The following is a 13798-nucleotide window of genomic DNA, read 5'->3' as shown; positions in this document are numbered from 1 at the left end:
GGTAGAAACGGAGGGAAAAAAAAAAGTTCCCAGGCAACTTTATTCAAGTTCCTACTGAATCAGAGTGTGTATTCAAATAACCTGTTAGCGCTTCTCAAAAAGTGTTTAATTTATATTAACAATGTATATCTTATACACATTCTCATTAATCCCCAACTTTATATATGCAGTCTAACACAAAATGAAGGGAGGGGTGTACAAGAGTACTCAAACAGAAATGAAGATATGTAGCAGAAGTGGTAACAGCATTCTATTCTACGCTACTGTGTATCAACATGCACATTTCAGTGTATATCAAGTTGGTTTCTTCCCAAAAATTACATCCACAGGATTGGATAAATTACAAAGTAAAAATGTTTTTAAAATATTTTAAAATCTAAAGCAAAGCAACTAAATCCAGGTGTGGTATGAAAATAGTGAACAGAAAGACAGTTACTATTTGTCCTCTGTATGAACATAAAATAAACTATTTCTGCACCCATTACACTACATTGGTACCCAGCTTACAGAATCACAACACAGACCAGACTAAACCTTGATGAGAAGCGGGGGAAAAAAAACACACTCAAATGCTTACACACACACACACACACACGTCCAATCCTCTCATATCACAATTTTCCCTCAATCCCAACAGGCTGGGGGGGTTTGTTTGATGTTAGCCACATCCTTTGTGACCTCTGAACCAGACACCCATTTATCATGGGATAAAAAGGGGTCATAAACGGCATGGCCACCAACATTGTCTAGGTGGGCTCTTCCATCAGCCAACAACAGGCTGCAACCCGGAGGCTCTGGGGAAACGGGAGTGTGGAGGCTTTTGTTGTATGTGCAAACACGCTGTGTGTTTGTGTGTGCACGCGCATACATGTACGGAAATGTGTTGCATGAATATTACTACATAAACAGCATGAGCTGGTATGTCCACCACATCTGTGGTGACGTGTACTGCTCCTTCCTTCCCCACAAATCCACTTCTGACATGTTTAGCGTTGCACCACTGAGGGGACGCTTTGAAGACGTCCAGTTTATTAGTGTCGTTTACTGAGGAGTGTATTTCCCAATGTTGCTGCTGGCATCGGTCCACAGCTGGAGCCTTCTGCCAGCTCGATGGACAGCTCGATGGAGCCTCAGTCACACCTTAGTCCACCTCCTCCATGTTACTGTAGGACAGAGCAGCACATTCGCCAGAGTGTCCAAACAGCTCAGAGGTCACCTCTGGGGTCAGCGGAGGGGGTCCTTCAGGGTCCAGGTCGGTCCCAAAGAGTGCCTGGCCAGAGGCCTGTAAAATAAACCAGTGTTACAAATCATGCTTTTCTCTGGACCAGTTCCCTTTCAGGAAGACCAGACCCATCTTATCTGTAAAAAACCCAAAAGCATAAGACACTGGACGGACGGACGGACATATTCCTTGCAGACACAAACAAAACCCAGTTCCAATTGGATGGACGATTTCCATGTTTGTTTCAAAAAATAATATTCATTAAGACAGCATAAAGGTTGACATTTTATTTTGAAAAGAAGTACAAGTGTTGGTTTATTGGGGCAGCATTAAGATGGAAGGACCTGTACACATTATTGCTGGGAAATGTCCCACTTTCTTTTTAAATAATAGCAACTATTAAGATGACAATTAAGATTACATTTACATTTAAAAATCGTACAATTTCTATACAGCAATCTTGTAAATATTTCTGCTATAAAATATACACTTCCTTACATCAGTAACTTTCACTTTACACCCACAACCATAGGGAATCTTTGCCATCTGTAGGGAGCCTAGATAATTCACATTTCCTGTGTCGACATTTCACTGAGGCAAACCACTGGATAAACCACAGACATACTGGGCATTGAAAGCAGATAGTGAATATACCTGGCCTCCAAGCCCATTTACAGCTGGAGAGGCATGACAGAGTGCACTGTGATATCCCTGAGACTTGAACATATTACAACAACACAGTTAAGAGGTTAGTCCATATACCAGCAACACAGATAATCATTAAGTGTAGCAATCTCCTTTCTAATGACTTGACGTCACTACTAAGCTTCAGCTTCATACTGTACATCAGCGCACTAATTATTTTTGCACAAACAGTCGTAAAGCTCTGACATATCTAGCTATTTCACCCCAAAAAAAGAAGCACATTTAAAAGGTTAAACAAGTGGCTTTCATGAAGTCTGACAGGGATAAGGAAAACGTATGGACAGCAGGGTTGGGCTCAATTCGAACACAAGGCAGTCAATTCAGGAAGTAAACAAAAATTACAATCCAATAAATCGGGGGGAAAAAAATAGCATTTATTTTCAATGACTTCTCAATAAACTGAAAAGTAAAAGTTATCTATTTCGAGAAAAAAAATGACATTTCTGATTTTTAAATTCAAATCACTTCCTGAATTAACAGCCTTCAATTCCAACCCTGGTGGGCAGAAAGCAATACAACTGGTGAATTAAGAGCTTACCATTGACAACATAAAATCAAAAATAAATCAGCAATGTGACAAACAAGCAAAAGGCACATACTAGCTTACAGTGAGTCTAAACACTCTGTATTCATTAAAGCACACACACATTTTAGCTGTCTCCAAAGTCATGACTGCACAAAGCAAGTCGTAAAGCCCATCATACCATCCTGGGATGGAGCTAAAGGATTACAATATCTGTGAATGAGCAGTACTACAATATCTTATTCCCTCACCCACTCAACACTATCACAGTAGGACTTTAACCCTATACCCTAGTTCAAGTCCTTTCAGCAGCATCTCTTGTGCAAAACATAGGACTAACCATTACGAAACATGCATTTCAGGTTTTTGTACTGAAAACCTACATGAGAGAGAGACACTTGGCATGGACACATAAAAAGGCTGAAGTAGGTTTGAACAAGAATTTAACGTATCTTATAAGGACATAGGTTATGGACTGCAGTAAATGAGAAGGCCAATCCTTACTGAGCCAAGTTACTAGTAGATGCTACTGGACTTGATTAACAGATATGCAGTGTATAATTTAGTTAACATTTTGAATGTGTTCAGCAGCATATTGATTTATAAGCCATCTACAAAACAAAATGTTTTTCGTATTGGCATGGATATTTCATTAGACTTGACTTTTTTTGTGTATAAGCCTATTTATAAACTGGGTGGCTCGAGCCCTGAATGCTGATTGGCTGACAGCCGTGGTATATCAGACCATATGCCACGGGAATGACAAAACATGTATTCTTACTGCTCTAATTACTTTGGTAACCAGTTTATAACAGCAATAAAGCGCCTCGGTGGTTTGTGGTATATGGCCAATATACCACGGCTAAGGGCTGTATCCAGGAACTCCGCGTTGCATCGTGCATAAGAACATCCCTTAGCCGTGATATATTGGCCATTAACCACACCCTCTTGTGCCTTATTGCTTTAGTATACATGTGTGTATGTGTGGGGTGTGATACTGGCCGCTTAGCCCCAGTTGGCTCTGTAGAGTAGGTTCACTAACAACGCTAGTAGAGCAGCCAAGGTACCCAGGACAAAATATCGGACACAGTCGTCATCGGAATAATGCGGGATCCTTTGGCGCAGCAGCCGCCACACCTGCCCCTCCACCCCCTCCTCCCTCCTGGCTGCTCTTCTCCTCCCCAGCCTGGGACGGAACAGGCCCCGGGGGCCCTCTTCAACACCCTCCTCTTCCTGCTCCAGTTCCTGCCATATCAGAGATGCCTGCGATGGCGGAAACCTGTGTCAGCTTCAGGGAAAGGCTAGGTTCTTCCTAAAGCAACGCCACCTCACCACAGCCAGACCTCCAGCAAACCCTCCCCATCCACTCCACGCTGTCTAATTTATTAACGGTGTCACAGGCCACAGGGTCAAGGACAAGCCAGACTTTCAAGGAACAGCATGAGGACAGCTCAGAGCGATGTGAGGGGTGTCTTTCAGAAAGCAGATGGATAGACAAAGTATCACATCTTTCTTTTCAACAGTTACCTACCTAATGGATACATTAAATCACAGATCTTTTTGTAGATTAATTAAATCACAGATATTTTGTAAACACAGAGACTCCCACCCTCAATATAAACTCATGAGTACAAGAAAAATGCACCATACATCTAATCATTTTCACAGGCATTAAATAGCTTCCACAAAGTTTGTGAATACATACAGCCCTTATTAATTCTGAGGCAATTCACTTTGTTTTCAGCATTTGGACAGAAAACTATGACGCTTAGATGCCAAAACATATCAGATAAAGGGGACAAGAGAAAGCCAATGTCTGGCACTTCAGGATAATAAGTTGAAACAAGTGTGCACAGCTTTTCGCCAAAGCAGCTATTCAATTTAGAAACTAGCATAAAACTCTTGATGAACAAACCAATGGCCTTGAAAACAATTAGATTAGATCCATCGTCTTTCTCTCATCACAGCTTTAGAAGCAGAAAACACATTACTCTGTCAATGGCAACTGAGATCATTTCTCATTTCTCTAAAAGCATCACAAGCAACCAACCAAATATCACTGCATGAAGAAGACTAGATGAATGAACACAGTATTACATCTCATTCATGTGGTGAAAATATAATCTCAGGAAATTTAAATCTACCTCAAAGGAGTCATGTTGGTCTGAGTTTAATTGAATCCCCCATGATGCACTATTCCTCGAGGAGTTTTTCTACTACCATGTAATGGATACTGGTAAGCCCTAAGGGATACTCTCAGAGGTAGAGAATGGCGCCCTCACCTGGCTGGCGGTGGCTCCTGCAGCGGTGGGGGACTCGGCCCCCAGGGGCCCCAGTAAGCGAGGTGGTCGTTCCACAGGGGAGTTGCGACGGCGGTAGAACAGCACGTAGGCATAGCGTGTCACCACCTGGCTCTCCTCCACCATCGTCACCGTACTGTCATCAAAAAGACGCCAGCCTGGGAAGGTGAGGGAAAGAGGAGGAAGGTGGGAGTGAGAGGAGGAGGTGGAGGAAGAGGGTGGAGGTTGGAGGTGAGGATAGCAGGTGAGATCGTTTTAACAGTATGAACAGAATATAACATGTTAACAGCCAGCTTGTCATGGTGACAAAATACAGTATAGCCTACTTCAGTCAAACAGAGTCACTCACCAACATCACTGCGCTGGCTGTTCTGGGCGCTGGGCAGGCGTGCGTAGGCAGTGTAGTGACCTCCGATCATGCCCCCGTAGTGATTGATGACTGCATAGAGGTCATAGATAGGCGGCTGCTGCATGTCGTCCTTCTGACCAATACAGAACTTACTGAGGTCCAGGTTCCTGAAAGACAAGAAAACAAGCTGTAAATCTGTGTTTGTATAAATATTTAAAACTATACTTTGCAGTATGTTTGAGTGAATTCACCCTCAAGTCATTGAGTGTAGGGTCAGTGTGATTAAGTGAATATTATGAGAAGTTGTGTTTATAATATGTTATGTAAAGTTGAAGTCGGAAGTTTACATACACTTAGGTTGGAGTCATTAAAACTCGTTTTTCAACCACTCCACCAATGTCTTGTTAACAAACTATTGTTTACAGACAGATTATTTCACTTATAATTCACTGTATCACAATTCCAGTGGGTCAGAAGTTTACATACACTAAGTTGGCTGTGCCTTTAAACTGCTTGGAAAATTCCAGAAAATGATGTCATGGCTTTAGAAGCTTCTGATAGGCTAATTGACATCCTTTGAGTCAATTGGAGGTGTACCTGTGGATGTATTTCAAGGCCTACCTTCAAACTCAGTGCCTCTTTGCTTGACATCAAGGGAAAATCAAAAGAAATCAGCCAAGACCTCAGAAAAATAATTGTAGACCTCCACAAGTCTGGTTCATCCTTGGGAGCAAATTCCAAACGCCTGAAGGTACCACGTTCATCTGTACAAACAATAGTACGCAAGTATAAACACTATGGGACCACGCAGCCATCATACCACTCATGAAGGAGACGCGTTCTGTCTCCTAGAGATTAACGTACTTTGGTGCGAAAAGTGCAAATCAATCCCAGAACAGCAAAGGACCTTGTGAAGATGCTGGAGGAAACAGGTACAAAAGTATCTATATCCACAGTAAAACGAGTCCTATATCGACATAACCTGAAAGGCCGCTCAGCAAGGAAGAAGCCACTGCTCCAAAACTGCCACAAAAAAAGCCAGACTACAGTTTGCAACTGCAGATGGGGACAAAGATCGTACTTTTTAGAGAAATGTCCTCTGGTCTGATGAAACAAAAATAGAACTGTTTGGCCATAATGACCATCGTTATGTTTGGAGGAAAAAGGGGGAGGCTTGCAAGCCGAAGAATACCATCCCAACCGTAAAACATGGGGGTGGCAGCATCATGTTGTGGGGGTGCTTTGCTGCAGGAGGGACTGGTGCACGTCACAAAATAGCTGTCATCATGAGGAAGGGAAATTATGTGGATATATTGAAGCAACATCTCAAGACATCCGCCAGGAAGTTGAAGCTTGGTCGCAAATGGGTCTTCCAAATGATCAATGACCCCAAGCATACTTCCAAAGTTGTGGCAAAATGGATTAAGGACAACAAAGTCAAGGTATTGGAGTGGCCATCACAAAGCCCTGAACTCAATCATATAGAAAATTTGTGGGCAGAACTGAAAAAGTGTGTGCGAGCAAGGAGGCCTACAAACCTGCCTCAGTTACACCAGCTCTGTCAGGAGGAATGGGCCAAAATTCACCCAACTTACTGTGGGAAGCTTGTGGAAGGCTACCCGAAATGGTTGACCCAAGTTAAACAATTTAAAGGCAATGCTACCAAATACTAATTGAGTGTATGTAAACTTCTGACCCACTGGGAATGTGATGAAAGTAATAAAAGCTGAAATAAATCACTCTCTCTACTATTATTCTGACATTTCACATTCTTAAAATAAAGTGGTGATCCAAACTGACCTAAAACAGGACATTTTTACTAGGATTAAATGTCAGGAATTGTGAAAAACTGAGTTTAAATGTATTTGGCTAAGGTGTTTTGTAAACTTCCGACTTCAACTGTACCTGATGGGGAAGTCGACCATGTCGTTGATCTTGTCCCTCCAGATGAAGCTGCGGAAGGAGAAGCGTTTGAGCTGGATGATGAGGACGTTGGGCAGACGCCATAGCAGCAGCTGCTTGGAGGCCTCTCTGTGCTGCTGGCACTTTGGACAGTACCTGAGCAAGCAAGAGGCAGAGAGGAGAGAGAGGCAGAGAGGAGAGAGAGGCAGAGAGGAGAGAGAGGCAGAGAGGAGAGAGAGGCAGAGAGGAGAGAGAGGCAGAGAGGAGAGAGAGGCAGAGAGGAGAGAGAGCGGGAAGGATAGGGACAGAGAGAAAGAGAGTTTGTTAGGTTTGTAAATCCATCAAAACACCACTTAAATCAGTAAGAGGACTGTCTGAATGTTAACTGTCCAGTACGTGTGTTAGTCCATGGATTTGTGGGACTGTCTGAATGTTAACTGTGCAGAACACATGTTCGTCCATGGATTTGTGAGACTGTAGGGCTACATTTGTTTGAGTATGTCTGCATGTTAGTGTATGTTGAAGGCTACATTGATCAGTGTGTTGTTCCTACCATGCCTCCTCTGGTGCCAGCACCTCAGGCCTAGTGAAGAGGTTGAGGCACTGCTCCAGGGTGAAGTGTCCAGCCCTGGCCGTCTCGTTGACCGACCCAGGGTCCTCCTCAAATTCCAGCTCCTTGGACCGAACCAGGACATACTCCTTGAGACGCTCGTTGTTCTTCCACACCAGCTCCAGGCTGGAGTCCTCAGGGAGGTCCAGAACGGCCTCTTCTAGGGTAGGGGGAAACATGACAAAACAACAGTAAGACACTGGAGAACACATATCGTAAAGGAGTTAAATGTTGAATGATACAGAGCAGCAGATGAGAGTTTTTGCTTTGTCTTAAGACTAGGACTAGGGGTGAGGGGCAGGTTTGAGATTAGGCCCTGACCCTTTTCCTCCAGTGTCTGCTCCTTGCTGTTGGAGTGGAGGATGGTGATGTAGAACTGAGAGGTGTGGCTGGACGCAGACTCTGATGGTTGCTGGTAGCCGGTCACAGCAGCTAGACACACAAACAGCACAAAACACAGCCTCAAAACACAGCGAAAGACATCCACTAAATACATTATTATTGGTCACATACACATGGTTAGCAGATGTTATTGTGAGTGTAGCGAAATGCTTGTGAATAACCAAAAGTATGTGGACACCTGCTTGTCGAACATCTCATTCCAAAATCATGGGCATTAATATGGAGTTGGTCCCCCCTTTGCTGCTATAACAGCCTCCAGTCTTCTGGGAAGGCTTTCTATTAGATGTTGGAACATTGCTGCGGGGACTTGCTTCCATTCAGCCACAAGACTGTTAGTGAGATCGGGCGCTGATGTTGGGCGATTAGACCTGGCTCACAGTCGGTGTTCCAATTCATCCCAAAGGTGTTTGATGGGGTTGAGGTCAGGGCTCTGTGTAGGCCAGTTAAGTTCTTCCACCGATCTAAACAAAGCTTTTCTATATGGACCTTGCTTTGTGCCTAGATTTGTCCATCGGACTGCCAGATGGTGAAGCGTGGTACATCACTCCAGAGGACGCGTTTCCACTGCTCCAGAGTGCAATGGTGGCAAGCTTTACACCACTCCGGCCGACACTTCGCATTGCGAATGGTGATCTTAGGCTTGTGTGCGGCTGCTTGGACATGGAAACCCATTTCATGAAGCTCCAGACGAACATCTCTTGTGCTGACGTTGCAACTGAGGACAGACTATTTTTTTACACGCTACGCACTTTAGCACTCGGCACTCCCGTTCTGTGAGCTTGTGTGGCCTACCACTTCACGGCTGAGCCGTTGTTGCTCCTAGACATTTCCACTTCACAATAACAGCATTTACAGTTGACCAGGGCAGAAATTTGACAAACTGACTTATTGGAAAAGGTGGCATCCTATGACAGTGCCATGTTGAAAGTCACTGCTCTCTTCAATAAGGCCATTCTACTGCCAATGTTCGTCTATGGAGATTGCATGACTGTGTGCTCGATTTTATACACCTGTCAGCAAAAGGTGTGGATAAAATAGTCAAATCCACTAATTTGAAGGAGTGTCCAAATACACTATGTATACAAAAGTATCTATGGTCAGGTGAAAAAAATATTTGTCTATATAATCAGTTGAGAAATGTCATGAAAAAAGTAGAAGTAACAATACTATTGATATGTCAATGTTAGAAGATGCTTGCCTTTACCTTCTGGTCTGACAGCCTTCTCACAGGACGTCTCCTTCTCTCCCTGGGAGTCCTGGGAGCCAGAGGAGGGCTCAATGAAACCTGAGTCTGTGGTGTGGGTGGAGAGGGCGTGCTGGGTCTCCGGCTGGATGTGCTGAGGCCTGGGCTGTCTCTAGTGGAGACTCAGGAACCAGAGAGGAGTCCTCCTGCTCTGAGTCCCCTGCCCCACCCCCCCCCCTGGCCTTTTCCCCTGACCCCACACCTTCAGGGGTCTCTGCTGGAGGGGGAAGGTCAGCCAGGCACTGGGTGACCTCTGGGGACGTCCTGCCAGACTGGAAGGGAGGCTGGAACACGTTCACTGAATACCTACACAGAGAGATGGGGGAAAGGGGTGAGACCACATAGTAATCAGTGACAGTCCAACAATGTCAAATCTGCTGGTTGTAATGATATCTAAAGAGCAGCATTCATATCCATCCATCAACTCCGGACATCCCAATGCTACCTTGAATATCCTTCCAGCAGCTGGGACAGCCGGGCGTAGGTGAGTCTGGACTCAGGGACGCTGACCAGGAAGGGAAGCCCCACGTTCTCTATGTTGGGCCCACACAGAACCTTGTGGCTGGACCAATGTTTTTTCTGGCAAACCCTGAAATATGAAGGAAAAAAAAGTTAGATTGGATTAAAAACTAAACTAATACATTTTTTTATTCACAAATCATTTAGGAGAACAGGAAATAGTTGTGTTATTATTGGGAGATTAACTCATTCAATTGCCTCTGTGTCAATAGTGCCAGAGAGCAAACGTTTTGTGAGCTGTTGACTCACTGGTTGCAGTAACCCACGCGGTAGCAGCGGGTACATCGCTTCAGTTTCTCTTCATCCGAGAGAGGAGGCTTCAGGCAGGCAGCACACTTAGAGATGGGAATACTGGGGACCTGAGGCCTCTGGACGGGGGGACAGAGAAACAGATGAGCTGAACACAGAGACAGACACTAGGTAACACGCTAGGGACTTGTGTTATAGTTCCCTAAGGTTTGAATAGGACGGCTGCTGGACGTTTACCTGCTGGACTCGGAGCACCACCACCCTCTCCTTGGCCAGCTCTTTAGACAGCACTTCGAAGCAGAAGAGCATGTCTGAGGAGGAGACCGTGTCCAGGGAGTTGGATGGGAGAAAGATCCGATGGAAGCGACTCTTCACTACCTCAGCCAGTCTCAGGTTCTCTGCCTTGATCCTCACACTCCGAGAGATGGACTCCAGGACCTCGGCTGTGCTCGAGTTCTCTTTACTCACACTCACCAGGAACTGACACAATCAGAGGAAGCAGACTTAGTCAAATAAAATCATAAACCGAAGCCATTTGCTATTTGAATGACACCAATATGTAATCTTACCTTCATGGGTTTCTTGTGAGGCTCTTTAGCAAAGTAGAACACGGTGAGGACCTTCTGCTTCTGGGGCAGGGGCACGGGAAGGTAGAGGAATGGGTCAAAGGTTATGGAAACCTGGGGAGAGAGAAGAAGGACATTTGAACTTTTCAAAACAGGTCAAGTTGTAGTACTCCCCATCACAGCACTAAAGAAATGAGTTAGTTCCACTCCGACACAGCAAGCCACCCACACCGATCCGTTATTAGTCCAACTCTGATGGGTCCATTTTCCTCCATTACTGAATTAGGTTTTCCTCCATTGCAGCTTGACAGCCAGGCCTGAGTCTCTAATCATCTGCATCCTATTGACCCATTAGAGTCTAAGCCGTGGGAGGGGGGCTTCTACTAAGCTATATGGAATTGTTTTAAGGTCATACACCAAGGATCATTTAGCTATTTGATTTTGAGTTCCCTTTGAAGTATCAAAAAAATAATCTTTGGTCTTACTGCTGTTTGCCCATACAAACGCATGCCGGGGCAGCAGGTAGCCTAGTGGTTAGAGCGTTGGGCCAGTAACCAAAAGGTTGCTAGATCGAATCCCCGAGCTGACAAGATAAAAATCTGTCGTTCTGCCCCTAAACAAGGGAGTTAACCCACTGTTCCCTGGTAGGCATCATTGTAAATAAGAATTTGTTCTTAACTGACTAGCCTAGTTAAATAAAATAAAAATGTAATAACAGATTCACTACATGGAACAACAGAAGTTCCCCAAAAAATATCAAAAGGAAGTTGGTTCTGACAGCCAACAAGTGCTCAGCTTATGTGGGAACTCCTTTAAGATTGTTGGAAAAGCATTCCAGGTGAAGCTGGTTGAGAGAGTGCAAAGCTGTCTTTAAGGCAAAGGGTGGCTACTTTGAAGAATCTCAAATATAAACTATATTTTGATTTGTTTAACACTTTTTTGGTTACAACATGATTCCATATGTGTTATTTCATAGTTTTGATGTCTTCACTATTATTCTACAATGTAGAAAATAGTAAAAATAAAGAAAATCCCTGGAAAGAGCAGGTGTGTTCAAACTTTTGACTGGTACTGTACTTCCATTCACTTTTTCAACTGGTACCGGGGGATCTTCAGACTAGCTTTGTGAGGCCTGTGGGCGTCCTGGAGCAAAACAACCAACATGTTCATGAGAGTCTCACCTTCGCATATTAGTGTGTAGAACAACCTGTTGGGAAATTACAGACGACCGGTTTTCGGGATGTCTCACGGTCTGACAAACACCGCTCTAGCTCTGTAACCTTTCATCGCAGATGCGGAAGTACGATACACGCGGATGCAGTGGATTGAGACGCATCCAATGCAAAAAACACATCTCTAGCTTCAACTGACAGATTTCCAAGGGGATTTTTTTATTATGCTAATTAGATTTCCGCACGGACATCGACCTTAGGGGGTTAAAACGCCCATTACATTTACATTTTAGTCATTTAGCAGACGCTCTTATCCAGAGCGACTTACAGTAGTGAATGCATACATTTCATGCATTTTTAAAATGTATTTATTTATTTATTTATAATTTTAAAAAATTACTGGCCCCCTGTGGGAATCGAACACACAACCCTGGCGTTGCAAACACCATGCTCTACCAACTGAGCCACAGGGAAGGCTACATTATCATGATGCCTAAGGGGCAGACATGCCTAAAACAACAGTCAGGGTCTGTGTTCAGCAGTGGATAGCCGTAGCAACAGAGGAACTATGGTATTATCCCTGTGAGTTTGACTGAAACATTCCAAGACTAGAAAAACCCCATTGAGACTCCATACAAAACACAGTTCAACATGAACACCCAGATATATTCAGACAGTGGAGTGTTGCTTAATTGTGTTGAAATAATTCCGCTGTTTGTGTCTTACCTTGGAGCACACTGGGCAGACGAGCTTGGATTTGTACTGGCCCTGGAAGAGGTCTACGATGAACGAGTCGTTTCTCATCTTGTGCCTCTGCCACGCCTCATCTGCCACCACCTTTTAAACAGACACACCATGTTATTTTCCAGGACAACTGGACTGAATGAAAACAGGGAGTGTGGTTATGAGAATGACTGCCTCTGCATTGCTTGCCGTTTGGAGTTTTAGGCTGCTGGATATTTGTAAAGCACTTTTTAGATGTCACAAAGGGCCTTATAAAATAAATGTGATTGTTCATGGTGCTGCTCAAACCTTTATTTCACCCACCTCGTCCAGCCGTCCGTCTGAGTCCACGGTCTCTGTGTAGGGCTTGTTCTGGATGCGGTTCAGGTCCTCGTGGAGCCCATCCAGGAGGAAGGCCATGAACTCCTGGGCATCGTGCTGGGCATAGCCTGTAAACTGACTGGCCTTACTGGCCACGATCGCCTGGAGAATAAAAACACCACATCTTACTGGATCCGATCACGTGGAGAATAAAGACACCACATCTAACTGGATACGATCACCTGGAGAATAAAGACACCACATCTAAGTGGATACGATCACCTGGAGAATAAAGACACCACATCTTACTGGATACGATCACCTGGAGAATAAAGACACCACATCTAAGTGGATACGATCACCTGGAGAATAAAGACACCACATCTAAGTGGATACGATCACCTGGAGAATAAAGACACCACATCTTACTGGATACGATCACCTGGAGAATAAAGACACCACATCTAACTGGATACGATCACCTGGAGAATAAAGACACCACATCTTACTGGATACGATCACCTGGAGAATAAAGACACCACATCTTACTGGATACGATCACCTGGAGAATAAAGACACCACATCTTACTGGATACGATCACCTGGAGAATAAAGACACCACATCTAAGTGGATACGACCACCTGGAGAATAAAGACACCACATCTAAGTGGATACGACCACCTGGAGAATAAAGACACCACATCTAAGTGGATACGACCACCTGGAGAATAAAGACACCACATCTAAGTGGATACGATCACCTGGAGAATAAAGACACCACATCTAAGTGGATACGATCACCTGGAGAATAAAGACACCACATCTAAGTGGATACGACCACCTGGAGAATAAAGACACCACATCTAAGTGGATCCGATCACCTGGAGAATAAAGACACCACATCTAAGTGGATACGATCACCTGGAGAATAAAGACACCACATCTTACTGGATACGATCACCTGGAGAATAAAGACACCACATCTAAGTGG

At 44.3% G+C, this 13798-nt stretch overlaps 1 protein-coding gene across 1 annotated transcript in view; it reads right to left on the bottom strand.

Moving 5' to 3' along the window:
- Positions 1–22: 22 nt before the first annotated feature.
- Positions 23–13798, bottom strand: part of LOC106566460 (ubiquitin carboxyl-terminal hydrolase 19-like) — a 34688-nt gene continuing 20912 nt past the window's right edge. Inside the window, 14 exon segments of the mRNA XM_045692943.1 lie at positions 23–1282; positions 4733–4908; positions 5100–5266; positions 7005–7157; positions 7555–7771; positions 7933–8043; positions 9218–9330; positions 9332–9562; positions 9702–9845; positions 10025–10143; positions 10262–10504; positions 10594–10704; positions 12489–12599; positions 12810–12968. Coding sequence (XP_045548899.1) covers positions 1142–1282; positions 4733–4908; positions 5100–5266; positions 7005–7157; positions 7555–7771; positions 7933–8043; positions 9218–9330; positions 9332–9562; positions 9702–9845; positions 10025–10143; positions 10262–10504; positions 10594–10704; positions 12489–12599; positions 12810–12968 — 2196 coding nt within the window. The 3' untranslated portion in view covers positions 23–1141.

The sequence above is a fragment of the Salmo salar genome, chromosome ssa13, assembly GCF_905237065.1.
Source record: "Salmo salar chromosome ssa13, Ssal_v3.1, whole genome shotgun sequence".
In the NCBI taxonomy this organism is placed as follows: Eukaryota; Metazoa; Chordata; class Actinopteri; order Salmoniformes; family Salmonidae; genus Salmo; species Salmo salar.
This window is presented reverse-complemented; position numbering and strand designations above follow the sequence as displayed.